This window comes from Hippoglossus hippoglossus, chromosome 9 (genome assembly GCF_009819705.1).
Source record: "Hippoglossus hippoglossus isolate fHipHip1 chromosome 9, fHipHip1.pri, whole genome shotgun sequence".
NCBI classification, from domain to species: domain Eukaryota; kingdom Metazoa; phylum Chordata; class Actinopteri; order Pleuronectiformes; family Pleuronectidae; genus Hippoglossus; species Hippoglossus hippoglossus.
The window spans coordinates 15,722,570-15,745,981 of NC_047159.1; the positions used below are offsets into that span (position 1 = coordinate 15,722,570).

General features: G+C 43.6%; 1 protein-coding gene across 2 annotated transcripts in view; it reads left to right on the plus strand.

Moving 5' to 3' along the window:
- fam172a (family with sequence similarity 172 member A) overlaps positions 1-23,412 on the plus strand; it is a 156,927-nt gene that overhangs the window by 104,481 nt on the left and 29,034 nt on the right. For both annotated transcript variants that reach the window (XM_034595307.1, XM_034595308.1), the window contains exon 10: positions 7,563-7,647. In XM_034595307.1, coding sequence (XP_034451198.1) covers positions 7,563-7,647 — 85 coding nt within the window. The remainder of the gene's footprint in view (positions 1-7,562; positions 7,648-23,412) is intronic.

A 23,412-nucleotide genomic window follows, 5' to 3' on the forward strand; every position in this document is an offset into this window, starting at 1 on the left:
CACACACACACACACACACACACACGCACACACACCTTTATCTGTATTACTTCCTCTTTTATGTCCCTTGCCTTTTGTTTTTGCTATTTCTGTCTTCCTCCATTTTGTGTGTACGCCTTTGATTTGTGTGCTCGAGTGTGTGTTGCTCATCTGCGAAGAATGTGTTTGTATGTTGGTTTGAGTTGTGGGGATTCAAGGTTGCACTGGCCCCCTTCTCCTTGTCTGGCATCTCCTATTTTTGATTCATCTAAGGGATGCGTGCGACACAACATAATTGGAATGTTAAGTGATTTTCTATTTGTGTTGATTACCCATAACAATAAATCTGAAATAACCTTCTTTGTCCAGTCGAAGGCAGGGGACAGGCAAGGATTAGCACTCTGTCGTACTCATTAACCCACAGTCCTTTTTAGGCAGAATTAAGACACGAGCTCGCCTAATTAAAGGACATTTTCAAGAGGGAAACAGTGGCACACCTATGTTATGCCCTCTAAGTTTCTTGTGCATGTGGCCTTCTGTTTTTATTCCTCTATTCCTTAACTTTTTATGTCACTACATCACCAACTTTGTTTTGGACTCACTACTTGTTGCTAATTCTAAAACAATGGTTATATGCTAGATTTTTCTCTCATTGGCCATTACTCATTATGCTAATAATGACATAGATTTTTCTTAACAAAATCCGTTAGTTTTATTTTCTCAAAAAAACGAATTAATTAATAATGAGTTATTGGTAAAGCAAAATGTTTTGATTACTATTGTTTTTACTAGCTTGATAATAGAAGAATAGGTACGCTCAGTATTTTAATACAAAAGTGGCAATTTGACAGTTTGTTAATCTACTATTATAGTTAGATGAAGACAATTACAAATGAAAACCACTTAAGTTCATTGTGAAGTTATGAGACCGATTATTTGTTCATATTTCCACTTTCTGATTGATGCTGTTGGGGGAAATTAACAAAAATAATGTAATCTGTCCCAGTCCTTTCACACTAGAAACTAGAATGACACTCGGAGAGTGCATACCTCTGCCAAGGCCCAATGGTCCCCTTATTACACCACATTTAAATTATCTGGATCTGCACCTAAATGCAAACGCTTATAATTATCTGTCCCCTAAACATTTACAGATTTTTCATCAATACCAGTGAATTATTCTCTTGGAAAACTGTGAAAATGTTGACACGTTCTCTCACAATGTTAAAGACAGTAAAAGAAAAATACTTAAGCCACCCCCTGATCTGGATTTGCACCAAAATTTAATGAGTTTTTTCCTGACCCATACTGCATCCTTCCAGTAAATTTCATGGTAATCTGTCCAGTAGATTTCACGTAATCCTGCTAAATATCAGAAGATGACGAAAACATAACCTCCTTCGCGGAAGTAACAAATACTGAGGGACCCAATTCACTCTGGTCCAATTTGACCACAGCTCTATTGTTGGCTCATTTTTCTCAAGTTTGACTTTTAATTGTCACACATGCCTCTGTTGGTGCGGTGTAATACACAGACACACATGAACACACAAAGACCCAGCATCAAATGCATCGGTGCTCCATTTTAAAGTATCTCTCTATCACTAACCCACACACAGCTGGATCTTGAACATAAGCAACACTTGCAGACCAGCCCACTGAGTGCAAACACTCACAAGCAGGCAGGCCTGGATGTTATAGCACATCACAGAGGGGAGCTATCAGTGATACAGAGGAATGCTTTGGGTTATGTATAAATATGGGTGCCCGTACGAAGGTGTGCATGTGAGGTCGGGGCACTCCAGCAGTGCCCTGCTCTGTTCTCGTCGGACGGAGATAATTCCCTCCCTCCAGGATTCAAGAAGTCACTAGATGGTGGGATGGAGAGATGAGAAGAGGAGAGTAAGAAAGAGAAGATGGGACTTAGAGATCTGCACCTGCTGGGCCGTGTTATACAGACCAAATGGGTCAGATGAGGGGCAAGTGACGTCACTGCCCGGGGAGGAGAAAAACAGAGTGATGGTGAGAGAAAAGCAAAAGGAGTGGCTGAGATGGAAATACTCATCTATTGACCGAGACAGAAAAAAAATAGACGTAGAAATAAAGTATGAGAAATGTTCAATTATTTAAATCCTGTTGACTGCCGCAGAGAAAGCACATAGGGTAGAGTTGTGGAGAGGAAAAACAAAAAGACAGGTAGGCTGTGAATGGAGTGAATACAGATGGAGATGAAGAGATGAATGTGGGGATAGATGAGTAGCATAGTGAGGAGAAGTGAGTGAGAGAGAGAAATGTGAATGATGGTGTACAGCTGGCAGCCTGTCACAGTCTCCAAGGTGTCTCCTGTCACCGTGCTGGCCTGCTGTCACACTCTAGTGGCCTGCCCAGAGCACACACACACACATACATATACACACGTGCACACACACACACACACACACATACAGAGTACACTATGGTCATGAATAAACCATCCTAATCCATAGAGATTATACAGCAACCGGATGAGGTGGGAGATACAGACACACACAGAGCGAGCAAGAACTGATTCTCGGAACTACTTTCTGAGAAGTTAGGTTGCAGACTGTCATGTGTGTTATGGTTCAGGGGACTTTTGTACTCTTGGCACAGTTTTTATCATGGGAGTTGGGTCCTATGTGTTTGGAGAAAAAAAGAGGTGTCGATACTGTTTAACCATTAAACTCAATCAGATGCAACTGAAAATACGTGTACGACACAGATTGTATTTAAAGTTGGGGTTGGAAGGCCCGGAAAAGCTAGAAAGAGTAGGATACACTTTGAAAATATGCAACCGTTAAATCGTTGGCTGCTCAAAGCTACACGCCCAAACACATGAACGCAAACGGCTAGAAGACGACTTTTTTCCGCGTCCCGTTGGCTAACTTGTGACGGCGGTGTCTGCTTCAGCGATGTATGTCTCTGCGACTGAAGACTCCAGTCATGCGCTCTGAGAGTTCAGGCAGGGTGCGGTCAAGTAGTCAGGTTGGTTAGTGACAGACAGGTACACCAGCCAATCATTTCATTCGGTCCGTTGTGTTTGTTGAAGTCCTGGGACAGTGTTTCAGAAACGACTTACCAACCCTACCTTTAATTTTTGTATTCAAATCTATAGAAGTTATCATGAAATCATGTAGTAAGTTATCTAATTATTCAGTCCCCTTCTTTATGAATCATACAACTGATAATCTGGGTCTGTTCATGAAACCTGAGTTAGCTGTTGTCTTAATGCAGGTTTAGGAGGATAGGGAGTGCACATCCTCTTTTAAAGGCCTTGTGTGTGTGTGTGTGTGTGTGTGTGTGTGTGTGTGTGTGTGTGTGTGTGTGTGTGTGTGTGTGTGTGTGTGTGTGTGTTCCTGCGACACTCACTGTGCAGTGGATGTGGACACCTACAAGAGACCTATTTGGTCCTCGTGATGGCTCCATTAGATCACAACACCATCAGCTGAGTGCAGCGTATTGTGTCCATTATTCTCCATGTGCGCGAGTGCATGTGTGCGTGTGTGTTTGTGTGAACGAAGCGGAGAAGCTTCCACTCTGACTTGCAGAAGGCAGCAGGTGGTGGATCACACACACACATATACACATAACGGAGGAGGCTTAAAAGCATCCTTCACAGGTACGGGGGGGGGGGGGGGTGGATCTGACACCTGTTTGTCATTTATACTCTCACACCATGCTGGCAGCCCATTGGTTACCTTCAGCACTTAGCCCTAACCTCTAACTTACCTTTTTACTTCAACTTTGTACTTGATAAAGTTGATAACTGCGCTAAGTAAAATAAAAGGCTTTGTGTGTGGCCTAAGTGTGTGCATGGGTATGCGTGGGAATGTGTGTGTGTGTGTGCATATTCAGTGGAAAGCCGAACACAGACACACATGCACAGAGCAGCAGAGGTGCGGGTGAGCGTCAGATCTGTTTACATGTTTGTCTCTGCCTGCCTTCAGTTCAGTGGAGCCATTGATCAGCGGACGGGCTGCTTGAAGTGATGGTGCTCTGCGACAGAGGCAGCTGATGTGATGTGCCATCCTTTTGTCACATCGGCCTCCTCTAATCCCAGCCAGCAGGCCTCGCCTTTATGTGACTGCTGTTATGCCTGCGGTCGCTTGCAGAACTGGGGCTGTGCGCTCCGTGCGCTTGTGTGTGTGTGTGTGTGAGTGCACATGTATGTGGTTGCCTTGACAAATCTATTCAAGCCCCGGCCTCCCTGCCTCCCTGCCTCCATTGGTGGCGATGGCGGAGATGAAGGGTGAGGGAGGAGGGCTCTTTGAAAGACTCCACTCCTTCCCCTCTCTCCAGCCGCCTTCAGCCCCCTGCGCCACAGCCCAGCTGACATCTTCCTCCAGACAGACTGAATGAATTAAAGGAGATACAATGAGACACTTGATGTAGCAGTCAAGGAGCCCCACTGCTTCTGTGCCGCTCTACACCGCTCTGCCCTCAAGCCCAGGCTCGGAGGAGAGCACATCTAGGGCAAAGCAGAGGATCTAAAAATACACAATATGCTACTGTTTACCGAGATGACTTGTCATCTTCCCCCAACGCTGAACCCCTCCCTTCCACCTCCCCTCCCCTCGTGTCTCTGCTGATCTTTCTATAACCTCTTTGGCTCCTCGTATGCTGTTTTCCTTCCCATGCACCACTCGCACTTTTGATTGACAGGGCTGAAGAAATGAAATATAGAGGAAGAGAGTGGAGAAGGTTAGATTTGTACTTTGGTTCATTTCTATTTCTTTCGATTGGACGGCAATGGATCACACATGAGCCAAACTTTCTTTTAATAACAAATGTTTCTGGACACACTTAGTTGATCATATTTGATAAGGATTACGTGGACCAGATGTTTCATCACAGTCATCTCCTGTAATGAGTTTCTATATTTCTCTATGAGCTTTAGGTAAATATATGGCTGTGGGATAAAAATATGACGTACAGGTCAAGCAATATTCGAATGTGGCATTAACATGTGTGAGTGCACCCAGGACGCATTGAGATCCGATCACTCAGAGCACATTCAGAGTTCGTCTGCGCCATATTAATTATGGCTGCATTCTTTTAGCAGTGTGTACGTGAATGTGTCGTGGGCCACGTTGAAGGGCCACCTACTGAGTCCTCTGACCTGCTGCCGCTTCATGATGAATTAAAATAGTTTTTCATTTCTTAGTGTTTCCCATACATTGATTTATTTGTGGCCGACAGCACAACATCATATTGATTTTCGAAATATCTTTGACAGTTTTAAATAAGTAAAATCTTATTTCATTGTAGACCTGTGCACGTTGATTCGATCAGCCCCTCCTCGCCCCACTCCCTCACTCTCTCCCCCTCTGTCACACACACACAAACACAATGGAGCCGTCTGTCATAGTCAGACTTAAAAAGAACGAGACATTTTGTCTTTGCTAACAGCAATTATGTACGTGTTTATTTGCATATGGAGCGGGGATGTGAGAGCTGATCACAATTGGTCACTCGGGACGAATGTGAAGGCGCATTCTAATGCCAGGTGTGAACTGTCATACTTAGAGCTGGCCACTTGTGAGCACATCATCAAATGCAAGACGCATGTTGATCCCAGGTATGAACAGATGCTCAGTTTGACGAAGCTGCAGAAGCTTATGGACCTCAATTATTGTTCAGTGTCCCTGTGTAATTCAATTTAATTTTTATAGCGACGTTATCTCAAAGCACTTTGCAGAGCAAGGTTGAGAGAAACCCGACAGTCCCCACATTGAGAAAACACGTGGTGACAGTGGAGAGGAAAAAGTCCAGAACGCAGAACCAGACTCAGGGTGGGCGGCCATCTGCCTCCACCAGGATGGGTTGAAAGGAGAGGAATGGGGGAGAGATTGACCAGGAACAGTTATAGCAGTTTTTGCTTAATATTGTTTATAGTCAAACTAGCAAACATACAAACCAACAAACAAACAGGGGGGGAAACATTACCTGCTTGTTGTTGATAACAGCAATCATCAGAGAACCATTTAATAATACATCTTTATATATAAAAATATCTGTGCGGGTGTGTGTGATGTGACCCTGAATTTTTTGCGTGTTAGTGTGTGTGTGTGTGTGTGTGTGTGTGTGTGTGTGTGTGTGTGTGTGTGTGTGTGTGTGTGTGTGTGTGTGTGTGTGTGTGTGTGTGTGTGTGTGTGTTGGTGCGGCTGAAGTGGGAGAGGTTTCACACATCTATCTGTCCAGTCCCTCCCCTGTCAGGGCCTTGGGAGTCAGGGTCGCTGAGGGCAAAAATGCACAAGCGTGTTTGTGCTTTTGCGTGTGTGTTTCTGTGTTTGAAGGGTTCACAACGCTACTCATCTTTGAGGAAGACCCCCCGCAATGCAATCACTGACCCACGCACACAAGCGCACAAACACACACGCAAACATGCACAACACTGTAATGGCTGTCGGGGGCCAGGGTGAAAGGAAAACAAGGGCAGATAAGGAATGATTCAGAAGGACGCCAGCTGCACATTCTAATCTCTTTACATTTTCTCTTTCTTCTATTGAACTTTTATCTTATCTGGGGAACGTCTTCTCCAAGCATTCCTTGTCACCCTCCCTCTTTCCCTCTCTCCCTTTTCCCTTGTTTTTGTACTAGCCTTACAAGCCACGGCATACGGATCCACAGTGCACGGTGATATGTTGTCTTCTGCCGACCAAGAGAAAGAAAACTCAAAGCATGGGAAAAGCTGTTTCGTAGTATTGGTAGTAACTGACATGGTTCATTAAAGTTACATTTGGTGTAACCGGGATGTCTTTGAAATAACTTACTAGGTAGAAAGAGGGGGCGCCACGCAGGCAGGGAGATGAAGACAGCAAAAAGTGGATAAAGAGGTCTTCTCTTCTTTCTGACAGTAGAGTTGTCAACCACAGGGGGGTTTGAGAGGACTAGGGGTGTTTGCAGGGGGTTATGGGTCAGCAAGCTGGGCAGACGCCCTCCCCCAGGGCACCAACTGATCCACCATGGTAGAAGGCCTCAGCTCTCCACCACAAACAAACGCCAAGCTGTCTGAGCAACATGTCACAGAGCTTTTAATTGCTTGTTGCTGTCTCTCTTTCTATCTCTCTCTCTCCGTCCCTCCCTCCCCCTCTCCTCCCATCCTTCTCAGCCACACACACACACACACACACACACACATACTGCTTTCTCGCTCATGGTCCCTCCCCTTCTGCTCCCCCACCTGTCCCCCTTTTCTTTGTCTCCCTTGCCTCCCTCTTTTTCCTTTCTTGTCCGTTTTCTTTTTTTTTTCTTTCAATGTTACTTTGAGTTTCAATTAAACCTGCTTTGTTTCCATGAAGTACAGAAATGCTGCTCATCAGGAGGAGATAAAAGAAAAAAAATCCTTCCCCCTGTTGTGTTTCCATCTTTGAGCATACATGTGTGTTTGTGGGAATAAAACTGGAGAATGCCACAAATTCATTTCCCATACACAAACCCTTCACATGCCTCGAGTCGTCTTTGTGGAAGTGTTTACAATCTTTTGTAGAAGCAACATTTAGCAATAATGAGAAATCTTTTGCTCAGAGTTTTTAACTGGCAATCCCTGTTTTTTTTTCCTTCAGCACTGTTGTAACTGGGTGTCGAGTTCAGAGCCCCTGGACACGCCGCTGGATCCCATGCTGCCAGACTGCCCCCGAGTCTCTGCAGGTATCAAACAAACTGTGTATAAACACACTTCAACACTGACAACATGATTACTCCGTTTCTACTTCAGCAGAACTGGTTGCTTTCAGTGTAAATACATGTGTAAATATCCTTTGAGGTAATGACTTAGTAATCCAAGCACAGAAGTTAGCTCGACCAAGTGTTTACAGTCAAAGAAGAAAAGGTAAATCATGGTTGACTACGAAGGTCACTGATGTAGTTGTTGTCAAAGTATTAAATTATGAGTTTTTACTGGTGATTTACCTGGTCATTCATATGTTTAAAGGTTCAAAAACCTTTACTATACGTTCCTTAAATATAACCTTTAGAAAATAATGATTTCTCCCCTGGAAGACAGAGATGGGCAAAACTATTTTAACTGGTTTTATTCAACACTATATCTCTGGTCATAGTTTCGAGCAAAATATACAAACTTCACAAAGGGTGTAACATTACAGGTTGGTGTGTTTACCTAACAGCAAAAATGTGCATTAATGACAAATCATATGAGCACAAGTAAATGTGTTCTTCGGTGGTGCGCATCTGCAGATCATCAGGTTTCAGTCAGTGCAGTGTGATGTGTCGGTTTTCGTTCTTGTGCGTGTGCGTGAGTGTGTGCATGTATTTCTATGCTTGTGTGGACACATTTGTGTACATGCGCACATGCTGGTGGGTGTTGGGTAGATTGCAGGTCTTAGTAGGGCTGATTGAGAGGGATCATTGTCAGAGAGACTGAAGCGGCGGCAGATTATCTTGAAACACAAACACACACAGAAACACAGGCTGTCTCTCACACACTACAGAAATGAGCCGCTTGATTTTGTTTCTATTTTCGTCTCTTTTTTTGTGTTGCGCCCTTTTCCTCTTTCTTTTTCATCATCTACTCCGTCTCTTATATTCATTAATCCTCTCCTGTGGTGTTTGGCTTCCTGTCCCTGTGCCCTCTCGCTGGTTGACTGGCCTTGATGATGTCACGGCCATCATGAGAATGTGTCCTTAATGTTGGATTAGGGATGAAAGCTGTAATCCTCGACATGACCGTTGATAAGAGATGATGATTGCAGTGTTGTTTGAAGAGTGACCCACATGCAGACATGCTCGTGCAGGCACACACACACACACAGGGAGCACACAAACAGAAAATCAAGCCTGGAAACAGGAAACGAAATATATGTCGTAATTATTGAAAACATCCGTTTATCTTTTTTTACTTTCTGGTGAAACCTCCCAACAACCTAACATGCCTGACTCACACCTCCTGTGCTCCTCTTAACCTGCTCTCCTGCACTTTGTCAGATTTAAGCCCTTACTTCAAGGTCTCCTACTTTCCTGAAGCTTTAGTACTATCCCTGACTTCTACGTTGCTTTGGGTAAAAGCATCTGCCAAATGAGTAAATGCACGCGTGTATGTTTAAGCATTGATTTTTACATGTGTGCGCACATACGGTTCAGGAGATCCTGCTTTGAGATTTTATTCTCTTCAAAGCCCCTCATTGACATCATGGTGAATCTGTAGGCCATCTTACACATGCTCCACGTGTCGGCAGAGACATCTCAAACACTGCTATCTCACCTCAGCTCACTGAAACACCATGTTCCACATGGAACAGTGTGGGTGGGTGGCCTTAACATCTACCGGTGAATCAGCTCCTTAAATGTCATCCAGCCTTCAATACAAAACCCATATTGTATTTCATGTTCAAATGTCAGTTTTTTTACTTTGATGTTTTATGTCTCTTCTCGGTGACTGCTGCCGATCGAGACACAGCAACCTTTGAGCCAAGATATCCAGGTCTACTTTTTGAAACTGCTGGCATGCCTGACATTGTCCTGTTTGACACAGCGTCCATCTGTATGTATGCACTATTGACTCGTGCTCTATTGACTTTTGCTACTTTAACCGAGCTGAAAAGATCCGAGTCTCTGGCCTGTTAACAGAGCTGCCAACTCAGCTTGTCTCTGGTCTTTTGGTGGCAGCTTCCGATGTCAAAGGTTGACTCGGTCGTCTTTGTGTCCTTGGCAGCCTGGCAGGTTCACAGGCAGCGGCAATTGTGGCGAGAGTCACAGCAGAGCAGCAGAGGTGATGAGGTTGAGAGAAGGTTGAGGGAAGCCTGTCAGGGCATCGAGGCCCAGCCCTTGAATCCACGCACACACTGCCCCCAGCAGTCACCTCTTGTGCCGCCATGACTGCTGTTGTCTGCGTTGCTATGGTGGAGTATGTGAGTGTCTCTGTAGGTGGCGGTAATCGGGGTTGACCATAAGTGTCTCAGCAGCAGAGGACAGACCGGTGACTCCTTGTTGTCATGCATGCACATGCACATATGCAGACACACATCGCAGTGTGATCCGCTGCTCTTGTGTGGAGCCAGACAGAGCCGGGCCCGGGGCGATTCAGCTGCTGTGGAGAATGGCATGTGATCAGACACACACACACACACACACACACACACACACACACACACACACACACACACACACACACACACACACACACACACACACACACACATAGTAAGATGTCTTAAGGCTAACAAAGTATTGGATGTGTACTTAGACATGGCCACTGGGACTGGTCAGACAGCATGATGGGAAAATGAGTTGAAGGACAAGTCTTGCCTTTGCTCTTTTTTTTGTGTCTCAGCGTCTGTTCCTCTCCCTCTCCACTTCCCCGCTCTGCCTCCGACTTTCCCTATACGTCTGCCTCTCCCCTCCTTCGCTTGCATCCTGTCTCCCTGTGTGGTGCAGTGATGATATGATGATTGTGTTCTCCATGCTGGTAGAGTCTTGGCAGAGGGAGGTATAGGGAGAAGTGGAGGCAGAGCTTGTCTGTTATTCCTAATCATCTGTGAAGCAACGGCAGTGTACCAGCATGGCGCTCATGGCTGAAAGGACCCAGAGAGAGAGAGAGAGAGAGTAGGGAGAGTAACGTGTAGTGGGGGGGTCTGCTAACCACTGCATTTCTTGTTTTAAATGCGATAAAACCTGGACCCATTCCCTTCGCATTTCACTGGCGAGCTTCCCTCTTTCTTTCCTCTTATTTATTTGTTTGTGTTAATCTTTCTTCTTTTCACTCAGTTCTGTATTGCCATGGTGCACAAGGAATTTGTTCCCCCCCGAAGAAGGTCATTGCTCTGGCGTTTGGCAGTGGCCTGGCACACGAGCAGAATTTTATCAGTTAGGAGCACACCGAACACAGGCTAAATATGCAGATAAACTGGAACCGATCTCCTGCTGGAAAATCTCCCTTTGTGTGTGTGTGTGTGTGTGTGTGTGTGTGTGTGTGTGTGTGTGTGTGTGTGTGTGTGTGTGTGTGTGTGTGTGTGTGTCTGTGTGTGTGTGTGTGTGTCTGTGTGTGTGTGGTAGCTTCAAGGCTGCCGGAGAAACAAGTTAGTCAGTGGGGTGCTGGTTAAGTGGCAATACTGAGGCCTTCCCTGGATATAATCACTCAGAACTACGCTGCCGTTTAGATGCCAAGATAAACACAATATCGGTGAAATAGGTTGACGAAAAACAGATGAATGAAAAGAGAGAAAAAATAGTTTTTTTTTCTCGTAAGGGCCTCCTCTGTTTTTGTTGCTCCGTTTATTGACTTTTTTTCCAGTTGAGATTGATGATCAGTAAAGATGCTATTTCAAAGGTGGGAAAACTCCCTTTGCTAATAACACACACACACACACGTAAGCACACACACACACATGTGCACACAACTGGGTGATTACTCATTGTCCAGGCTGATTATTAATTACAAAGGGAGAGCTCTCTGAAGGTAAACACTGATTAATGGCTAACAAAAGTAAGTTAATGTCTTACCTGTACTTTAATTACCAACCCTGCTCTGTTACAAGCATCCTAACACAAGGCTGTAATTAACCCTAATGGACTGCAGAAAGAGACTCACTTTCATTTTCTTTCACAACATAAAAACACCACTGTATGTCCTTTTGTGAGGTGCCCACTTTTCTCGCTTTCCTACTTTATCTTCCGTAATTAAAAGCGAATTTAGTCGGAAGGACGGCTTGATTTTAGTATGTTGAATGAAAATAATTATCTAAAAAACTGGCGCAATAGTGTTAATGAACTGACAATAATTTCGGCGCAATGAGGTCACTCTGCGTTTTCTCTTTACCTAAGGCTCGTGCATCAGTGACGGCATAAAACAGGCTAACACAGAGCACACTCACACACACACACACACACACACACACACACACACACACACACACACACACACACACACACACACACACACACAGTCATGCGGTTACTGTGAATTTACTCCGTCCTCCTGTAGGTTTGACTTGACCGTTACCTTCACCTCTCTGATCCATGCTCTGCTGACCATGAAACACCTCTAGCTGTCTGCACCTCTACCAAACACACACGCGCGCGCACACATGCGCACACATGCGCGCACACACACACACACACACACACACACACACACACACACACACTGTGTGATTGATGTTTGTGTTACTTAACTCTTGAAGAGGAAACTCAGGCCCAGTCAAATTAACCTCACACCCTCCAACCACTGTTTTTTCAGCTTGGTAAAGTGGAAGTCCGCTGCCTCAATGGAAGATCACATGAGTCTGTCTGTCATGAGTATGTGACTGTGTGTGTGTGTGTGTGTGTGTGTGTGTGTGTGTGTGTGTGTGTGTGTGTGTGTGTGTGTGTGTGTGTGCGTGCGTGCGTGCGTGCGTGCGTGCGTGCGTGCGTGCGTGTGTGTGTTTTCCCGTAATGTGTCGGGAGTGTTTTCTTTGTCTGACTGGCACACGTTGTGCTAGTGCTGCAGGAAATAGACAGGTAAACTCTGGTGAACTGGACCCTAACCTTTGACCTGGATCCACTGATTTTGCATCAGGCTATTGTGTGGGTCACAGTGATGACAGACTCTATCACAGTGTTGTGGAAAATGCTGACACCAAAGTCTCCTGATGTCTGGGATTAGTGGTTTGTAAGGAACTAGTAACGTTTGGACATGAGTAAACAATTTGGTTTAATTTGCTGTATTTGATAGAGTAGAGAGTGACTGGTAGGTCAAGGTAGAGCAAATGGAAAGGCATAGTTTAGACTTTACCAGTTGAGTTACCATGGTGCCCCCCAATTGCATCAGTTTACCTCAAACTTGAGGTAACGGTGATGAGGTCATATTGAAGGCAAAGGACTGAAAAAGAGGAGAAAAGTCAGAAATGGTGTCTATCGGTTTTTGTGGGCAACAGGGAGTGCCAAGGCATTGCTAGGATGTTGTTATATATTCTCTTTTTTTCCCTCCTATTGAGTTTTGTGATTCTGAGACACTAAAGGGGCAAGTTCAGTTTCAGAAGCTTCATGTTGTGACAATACCGAGGGGACTAAATCTTCAGCAACTCAATAAAAACAAAACAAACCTTCTGGACCCTGGAAAGAAAAGAAGGACTTGATTTTACAATAACCATGATGAACTTCATTACAGGGTTTCTGACCAGGTGTATTTATTTCCTTTGTCTTTGGATGCATTATATGTAGACACTTGATAAAGGACAATTTTGGAATCAGTGTGTCACAACTACATAGTAAATAAACAGATTAGATGGGCGTATAGTACCATTATATTAGGTACCTTTGCAGCAATCGGTAGAAAACATGTGAGCCAGCCTTTATGGATTCCTGTGCCAAATCTTGATTTTGTGTCTTAGATGCAACATTGCCCTCAGTCTAGTGTCCGGTCAAAGCATTGTCCCGTAGTGACAGGGCAATCTGCTCTGTCCCGAAGGTTTCCATCTCTTATGGATCAAAGACTTGATCACTTTGATTCAATTCTGGACGTGTGTTTATTGTTTAATGTTTATCGATCTGTTCCAGTGCTTTGCTTTGTGTTGAACCGTCTTCATCCAGATCAGAAACAAAGATATGCTGACAGAGTCGATAGACGAGCCCTTACTGCACGTCCGAGACAAGGGTGTTTCCATCTCTTTGTCGGAACTGACGAACAGGAAGAAATGAAGTTGATCAATATTCTAAGCTAATGATTATACAACCTTGTCAAAGCTGAGCACGATATAATTCTTCAGCAGTGATGTGAGGTGCATGAAATGTTGAGTGTTGCTCTACTTATTTGAGTCATGAGATTTTTTTATTTTAAAAGCCATACTACGGCCAAATATAATGTATGTGAGATATGCCACATGGAGTTTAATCATGGATGATTATAATTGTAGATTTGCATTCAACTAAAGGAAGGAATTTGAATATCGAATATCTTACACAAAAAAATGTCTTGATTTATCTTTAAACCTAGTTTTTAATGTTTTGTCCTTTAAAACAAAATTCTAAAGAAGAAATTATTTCACATTTATTATTACATTCAGCTTTTAACTTGCAGCAACACATCACATGTTGTTAAAATTGATTCATTTAAATCCACTGTAAAGTATCAAAGCTCAGGCAACAAACTGAAAAGAGCAGGTTTGTAACTGCTGCTGCTGCTGTTGTTGGCCCTCAGCTATATTTACCTATTGATGTATATGTATAAGACATACGCAGGCATCCTGACAACATGTGAAGTGCGATACATAATCACATCTCCTATGCAGAGCACTTTAACAGTTTAGGCTATTGTGATTATGCTAACTAGAAGCGTGTCTGGAAAGCCCAGTCTGTGGTCTTCAGTTCACCCCTGCACTAGGTAAACTCTATCCAGGAGGCATTTTATCCTCTCCTCCTTTCGCGTACTCTACCCATCATCCCGGGGAAAAGAAGAAAGGGGAGAGACAAAAAGGGAAAGAGCCTGGCATGCATAAATGAAAGTTCAACAAGGTTCAATGAAACACTTATACAATTTGCTGCAATATAGTGGGGTTTTATAATCTCATTATCATCTTAGTGCCAGATTTGCCCATGAGGGCTGTTCCGTATTCACTCTTATTAGCTCCTCAGATTTGTCCATTTGTCCTTCTGCTACCCGCCTCGCAGCCAATCACCGGGACAGAAGCTCTCATAAATACCCCCGCCTTCTTGTTTTATCTCAACTTGTTTTTTTTCTTCTCTTGCCATACCTCCTACTGCTTTATTTATGATTTTTTTTTTTTTTTACATTTACTTGCTATGGGGCAAACACCCAGAATTATATTCGCTCATGTGCTAATAACTGTACATATTTCTTTCGTTGGAAGTTATTTCCCTTCAAACACATCTGTATCCGCAGTATACAAGCCAATATATTGTATATGCTTTGACTTTAGTCCAACTGATTTATGATTTAGGTATTAAAGTCCAGACACCGGGAGATTGCCTGAAACATATGAGAAACCAAATTACTTTGCTTATTCTAAACATGTCTTCATGCCGCATGCAGGAAATTTCACTCTGTGTATTTGTTTACTCCTGATATTATTTTTAAATCTTATTTCATTTGAGAGGCCAGGCTCTTTCCTCTCTGAGTATCCCGGGTCAGATGGGGGAGCTAATGTACAGGGTACAGTAGAGCAGGCCACGGGCTGCTTTCGAATCCCCAAGCCGCTTAGCTGCTGTGGGTAGTGTCCATCCTTGGTCACTCAGAGGGCATCCCCAGATTAGTGCTTCACGGACATGGATCTCATTTGCCCATATGGCCTCTTCTCATTGAGTCAATATAGGCTCTAATCTTCCCAGCCTTTACCCCTGACCTCGACATGTGGCAAAGTACTTTGAAAAAAAAAAGAACACACAAACCATGCATATACCACATTCGATGGCTGCGGCATCAACGGGATCCAGCGTAAAGACGAGGATGAAAACGGACGCTGGTGTATCATCAGTGGCTGCGCGGGTTTCTAAATACTTTTTCCCAGTTTCATATGTGGTGTCATCAAAAAGCAAGAAAATTCCATAATAACAACCTGGGCTCTTGTGGCAGGAGGCCGGTTATAGGTGGAGTCCCTGGTGTTGAATTAATCCAGTAAGCCTTAGTGGGGCACGTCAAATCCTTACCACTGCTAAGATTATAACTCTTAGGAATCACCTTGATCCCATAGTCTCCCGGTATCACTGTGCCGTCATTAACAAGTCGTCAGCTGCGACCCAACAAGTGTCACGGTGTCTTTATCCATGGACCAATACACACTCCGATATTACTGTTTACTATTATTGGCATTGACCTTGTCTGTGAGAGGATAAACAAGCCACAGAGGTTGACCCAACACCTTCATAACAGCACTTGTGTTTTCATTGCTGTTTTTTTTTTTTTACTTTTAATTTTTATTATGCATTCAATACTAATGACATACACAATCCAATGTTAAAATATCCCTTATTTTTAAATGCTTGGTAGTAAAGATAGTAGTCCTCGCAGGTGTTGCCACTAGGTAGGTGAAATTAGTTAATAGGATAAAGTAAATTAGGGCAGATAGAGGTTCATTTGATGAGTAATGACATAGGCCAACTGCTTATTTTGTATACCTACTTTCATGACTTCCACAAGTGTGTTTTAATGTGTGAGTTAGATTTCTATTCTACTGATCTTCAATTGTACATTTCTTTGAAAAACTAAAATTGTTATGGGTTCATGGGGCCAGTTCATAAGGTTTAGCTGTTAATTAATACACACTCTCACACACACACACACACACACGCGCGCACACACACACACACACACACACACACACACACACACACACACTTTATGCCCAACTGCTGGACCGAAGAACCCATGCTGAGATCCAACATCTGGAAAAGCCAGTCACTTTAATATGTCAGTGGGATGTGTGTATACACTGTAGGCATGTGAGAGCAAAGGGTTGTGATGTTTCTTCTGCTAGTCTAAACCCACTGCTGCTGTTTAGCTAAACTTCTCTGATATATCGTACCCCCTCGCTTCTCTTCTGCACGAATTAGCTCATAATTAAATGCACATTTAATACAATTTTTATGAAATAGAAAAAGGAGCAAATGTGGAAGCTGAGAGAATATCTTAAGAATGCATGAAATTGTCAAAGAGATGATTAGAAAGTTCATCCTTGAAAGTCCTTGACTCACAATCAGGCTCAAATTATAATTTCAATTTGGCCTTTTTTTGCACAGTGAAGAAAATTACATCTTATTTCTGTAATTATGTAAACAAAAGTGATGGTAGATTCCACGACCGTCCAGGTTTTGAATATGCAGCAGTGACCTTGGATCCTCCCCAGTGCTCCTCGTTGACAGATAAAAACTTTATTAACCAGCCGTCTCCAGGACAGGAGAGAAACCGCCCGTGAAACCGATGTACGCTAGTATTAAAGAAATGTGGCAATTAGAGGATGATGTTTTCTTTTCCCAGTGAAAGCACCGAGGAGTAGAATAATGCTAATAGACACAATAAACACAAGTAAAAGACGCAGCTTGTTTGTGGCCGAGGAAGCAGCAATTATAAAGTGCTTGGAGAGTTGTTGTGCTTATTGTGCCTGAGAGTAATGAGATAGGCTGCGCTGATCCCTCACTGATGCAATGGCTCCTAATCCTCAACCCTCTTTTCCTGCGTCTCTCGTTTATCCACCAACCTCCCCTGACCGTCGCTGGCCTGTCACTGCTCTGGACAGCTCCTCGTGACCTTTAACCTGTGGGTCGGCTGACTCTCCAGCTCTGAAAGCGGTCTGGTTCTGAGTCTTAGCATTGGTGCAGTGCAGTGTAGCAGCTTTTTCTCAGTGTGTAACTAAGTGGGTTTTTTACGACCAAACCGATCCCCCCCTACAAAAAACTGCCTTGTCATTTATGCTGGTCTCGCTTGTGTCAGTCTTCTGATGTGATTGCGCCTGTTGTTGATGAGCTCCAGACGCCGCAGATCCAGAGCAGTTTATTAATATTGAATGTATCATGTGCCCAAATCACACCACATTAGACACTCCACTTCCCCGGGCCCTCAGCAATACACATGCCAAGTGTGACGGCAATCTCGAGATATGCGCGCAGCATACAGACAGATAGAGATTTCTGGGATAATAGATATTTCAAGCCATGAAAACCCATTTTAGGATTTTGTTCAATGGTGTGCATATTCTGTCTATATCATGGGGTTCTGGAGTTTAGCTTTTGGCATCTAGTGTTGTAATTTCTGTTTAAGCTTGCCTGTCATTACTGTCCATACTATTAAACCTAACCTTGGATAGATTCTCCCGAGGCTCTCTAACTGTATCGTCTGTTACCGGTCATGTTCAACCATATTGTTTAATTGGGTGAGCCTTAACCCTTCGATGAAGGAGTGTGTGCAACCATCTCAACATGTACTCAACCACACTGGGTGTATATCCACCCAAGTTGAGGAATGTTGGGTGTGTAGACATGTTATCTGGGTGACCTAGAGTCAGACTGGCTATCACCTCTGTTAGCCTCTTAGGGCTAAACTTCAGAGCCTGCGGAAAAACACCACTCCTGCCTTCCCCCTGCCTCTGCATCAGTGTGCTGGTCAACCAGTATGTCCTCCTACTGCTGGGCTCACCTCTTATCTAATCAACATGGACAGGCCTCCTCTCCACACACACACACACACACACACACACACACACACACAAATGGCCTGCATGCTTTCAGATTCACATGTGCACGGACATGCTCAGAGATAGCCCTACACATGTAGACACACTTAGTGATACACCCACCCCCCCCAAAGAGACATGCACCCAACAACACATATACACCCACATGCTGATAATGACAGACAAACTCGCATTGATCTGTGCCCGCTCTGGTTTTCCAGATAGGACTAGCTGTTGCAGTGAGATGTGGGAGTGGCCCACAGGGCAGCGAAGGGGGTCTAAGGCCAAGTGGGAGACATGCAGATTAGGTAGTGGAGGGCGCCACTAGGTAGGACAGGGGGGCCTTAGGGCATTGAGGAAATAAATTGGTCCTGAGTGAGAGAGACTCCTCTTCCCCATCCTCAAGTCATCTGACTGCTCAGTAGCTCTGGCCCTCCTTCTATCCACCTTCACCCAACCTTGCCCTTTATTCAGACACTAACAGAATCCCCAACCGCAGATGAGACCGTTTGTCTCATATCTAACCTTGAGATGCAAAAGGGTGGGGTCAGTTCTCTGATTCCAAATCCATCTTTGGCACCATTCTAATCCCCTTTTGTTTGGCTTATGAAATGCTTTTTCTTTCAGAGTGCATGCCAGCCGACCTTCTGATGTTACATAGTGCAACTACCCTTTGCCCCGAACCCAGCCCTCTGAACAACATGTGGCCAGATAACAAAACCCTAAACAAAAGAGGTAGCTTGCCAGAGCAGAAGTAAGGTGGGGGCTCATACTTTGTGTCTGAAACACTTCATGAGTGCTAAGTGAGGTTGGCACCAGCTGTTGGAGCGGAGTCGAGGAGAATCAGGGGGAAGTGAATTGCGTTTGGCACCAGGCGGCTATCAGGCAGTAATTAGTATAGCTAACATCTCAGATGAAGGAGTCAAGTCTAGGTCAGGGTAAAAAACTTCAAGGGTCTTAACGGGTAAGGGTTGGAGGCCAAGCCATGCCCCCTCCCCTCCCTGAATATAAGCTCATGCCGTGCCTGCTCAGATTTGCTGAAATCTGTATTGACCTTTAACCTTGAGGTGTTGCAGCCAGTCACATGTCAGACTGGCTCCTGTGGACCACGCTGAATGTGTTCATATTAGATTATCTCAGTAGTTCCTACTCGACCCGACCCAACTCCGAGATTTAGTCTTACACACGATGAAGCTTTTGACATAGATGTTACATTACAGCTTAAACCCATGCTTGGCATTCCTGACCTTCTGTGGCCCCAGGATCAACCTTTTTCTGTCACACAGGCAGACCCTCGAACCAACAAACATGGAAACAAATGCATGTACGGACAAATGAGAGAGAAATGGATTGTTTTGTGCTACATTTCTGGAAATCACGTTGTAATCTCTTCACATATGGCGAGGTTGGTGTGAATTTGTTTGCGTGAATATATGTGTGCGTATGGATGGGTGTAGGGGTCACTGTGCATTCATTCCTGGTTCCATAAAAGACCTCTAATCCTCTAATGCAGCCATAATCTCTTTTAATACATTGAATATTGGTCGACAAATCACATGATAATAAACATAATATGAAAGTGTTTCTTTCGAATGACAGGGTCCACCAAGAATTTAATCCGAGGATCTAATCGTAGCTGACACTCGGTTCTTGTTGTGTTGACCATATCATAAGGTTCATGTCCAATCTTGGCCTCTAACCTAAACACAACAGGAGGTAAAATTGCCCGCCAAACAAATCAAACCTCATTGCTGACATTTGAACCATGATTAATAATGCACAATTCACAAATGACAGGATTCATGTATGATGTTATGTGTTTCATAAATTGTAATCAGGGATTTTCTATATTTTCTTACATATCAAATAATTTCCCTCTGAATAGCTCTGGTCTCTAAGGAGTTAAGATAAACAAGGTTCTGCTGCAAAAAAAAGGTTTGAACTACGTGAACTTTGGTGCATTTCATTTATCCACTGTGCTATTTGTGGTGCTTTTCATCTCTTGTATCCTGGCCTAGTTTCTGTATCTTGTTTTCAGAAAACATGAGCTAAGCTGTGGTGCACAAACCAGACAGCCATTAGATCACTGCACTGTAGGTCTGACCCCTGACCAATTAAGCCCCTGCCCCAACCCCTGGTAAACCCCTCACCCCAGCTCACCACACACCTGCCCGCCCCGCGCCCTGCCCCGTCCCTGTCCCTTCTTGGAAATGATATTATGGTGTTTGGATCATCCTCCTTGTCTTCCTCCATACTGTAATCCGATTTGCTCCATCATGTGTTGGTGTTCACAGATGGTGTGTGTGTGCATGTGTGTGTGTGTGTGTACTTGTACTTATATCTTTGTGAGGACCATTTTAAGCATAGTCCTTACAGACTGAGTATATTTTGGGAAAGTGAGGACATTTCTGCCTGTCCTCACTTTTTTGAGGACCTTTGAAGGTTTGAAGACTTGCTTCTAGGCTCAGGGATAAGATTAGGTTAAGGGTTAGGGTTAGTTGTTAAGGCTTGGATAAGGAGTTAGGGACTGCGGTATGACAGTATCCACAACCAGATTTCTATCTGGTTGTGGACACTTAACAACTATGGTCTGGTCTAGGGTAAAAACCTTGGTTTTAAGGTTCAAGTTAGAATTATGTTTAATTCATACTGTTGGAATTAATGTTTAATTCCAACGGTTAAAAAAATACTTGAAATAAGACATTTTCTTGTGATGGTTATAAATGCATTAAGGAGTAAAGAAGGCCTTTATGTCCATGAGTGTCTTCACAAAGATAGAAGTGTGTGTGTGTGTGTGTGTGTGTGTGTGTGTGTGTGTGTGTGTGTGTGTGTGTGTGTGTGTGTGTGTGTGTGTGTGTGTGTGTGTGTGTGTGCGCGAATGCGAATGCGAGTTGGTATGACACCAAGCTCACTCACAGCTGTCTGGACCCGCTCCCATTGTCTCTCTTCCACTCGTCCCTGACAGTCTTGCACAAACACTCATGGCCGTAACCATCCAATCACCGGGTGTGAAAATATTAATGAGAGTAATATTTTGGGTGACATCGCTGTCAGAGGTCTACCCCCATCCTTCACTTTCTTCCTCCACCCCACTGTCCCTGTATTTGCAGTAATGAAAATGTTAGGCTGAATGAATGAATGAGCGCGAAATGGAGTAGGGGTGTGTTGGGTGGCAGTTTGGATGGGGGATGCGGGGGGGGGGGGGGGGTTAGCCGGAGAGAAAGCGCAGCAGGGTGAGAGGTCCTTGGCAGTAGTTGGCGTCTTGACGTCCGCATTTAGTTCCAGCTGAGTGCCCAACAGTGGGCATGGCCGCACAGCCTTCACTCTGACCTCTCAACTGAGGTCCACCGCTTGCCTGTTTCCACCTCCCCTTGTTATTTATCCCTTTCTTCTCCTTCCACTACCCCCCCTTCTCTTTGTATTTCAGAAATGGCTTCATAACAGCCAAAGCAGAGATGTATTGAAATTGATTTGTCAAAGCAGTGGGCTAGGTTTGTGATCAGACAACCAGTGGGAGGCTTTTTATTTTAATCCAGTGCTATCATCAATCCAATCAATCACCACTTAATCGAAATAGAAATATTTTTTGTGATGATCAAAAAAATATAAATGGGATTTTCTCATTGATGTTTTTGTGTTCAACAATCGGGAAGATTTGTTCTGTGCTCTCATGTTTTTCCTTGTTAGATTCTGTTGAATGCCACTTGTAGACAAATAATAAGAGATTTTTAAATATGTAATCAAGGAGAATACAAACATTCATATGTACATACAATCGATCATTCATTATTTTACTGTGAAGATCCTGCGTTTTATTCTGTAACTATAATATTTTAACATGGTTATGAGGGTCTATCTATCTTGATTTCAATATTTTGGTCATTACATGTGCGTAACGTTTTTTCAACAAAATGAGATTTATGAAAAAGGTGCACTTATACAATGCACAACAAATTTTGTGCAAGACAGTTTTGAACAGTTTTTTTCTCAACCAATGAAGAAGATCTGTTATATGTATAAAATAGCTATACCTCTCAAAGCTGGGGGGGGGGGGGGTATACTGAGCTAGGATTGCCGGGTTTCTCTTCTGGTATGATCTCCTTCCCCTACAAGGCAGCTCCGTGGACACAGACTGAAAACTGTCCATCTCTTTTCTTTCTCTCTTTCTTGGACACATATCAACCTCTTAGTTAACCTTTATTCATGTCCCTCTTCTCTTTACATTCCTCATTTCTAATCTACTGTTTTTAATTTCAAAATAATATTTCAGCTAAATCTTTTTGCAAATGTATTACTTCCACATGCTAGGAGTGTGTGGATGTGTTTGTATTACCTGATATCCTATACCTAAACTTTAAATATAGAAATTATGCAGTAATAATTTTAGTTGAATGAAAAAATGTACTCGTAAAATTGTAAATTCAAAACCATTATTGGCAGACGTCCTGCCTCACATCATTCTTTGCTAGTGCGTGCTTATTTATCTATTTATGTTTTATCATAAATTCCATAAATATAGATCTAAAATGGCTCAAGCCCTGCTAAATTTTTGGATTTTTAAAATATGTGATACTATAACTGGCTCACATGTGTTATTTTTAATTGATAATTAACAGAATTAATTATCAGTTTATAATTGAATAATTTAATTTCATACCAAAGCAATGATAATTAAATTGTCATTTGAGGCATCGTCCAACTTTTTTATAATTAAAAAATGTCATTGAACTAAAATTGTTGTGAATCCCTTGAAATGATACACTTCTAAAATTGCTTCTATTTGTTCCGTCAACTCAAATGCTGGTTTTAAGAGGCTTTTTTTTGCTTATTTCAAACTAAATCCATAATTTTTATTTCAAAAAGTTGGGTTCCATTTCTGTAGCTCGTCTGTTGTGCGGCTGCAGAGACATGGAGCAGGGTGGGCGCCGGGCCAACCCGGGGAAGGGTCGATAGCTCTAATACGGGCAAACGCTCTTAGACAAGCAGCTTTTGGGCGGCCTAATGAATTGCACCTGTATTGATCTCCATGGGAAATACTCGCATGATGCAGGAATAAAAACACTGGGTTGAAGGGAATGGAGTAGGTGGAGGTGAGGTGGGGTTGTTGCTAATGGGGAGGCGAGGGCAGCCGTGTTTGTGCAGACTTTGTCAGGATGCAGATAGCGGGATCAAGATTGCATATTGACGAGATAGGGGGGGCCGGGTGACTGAGCCACAGAAGCTTGAAATAAACTGTCGGAGGCACATGGCCAGTCATTACAGTGAAGCCGCCTGGCCCTGCTCAACCTTGAGCCAGTCG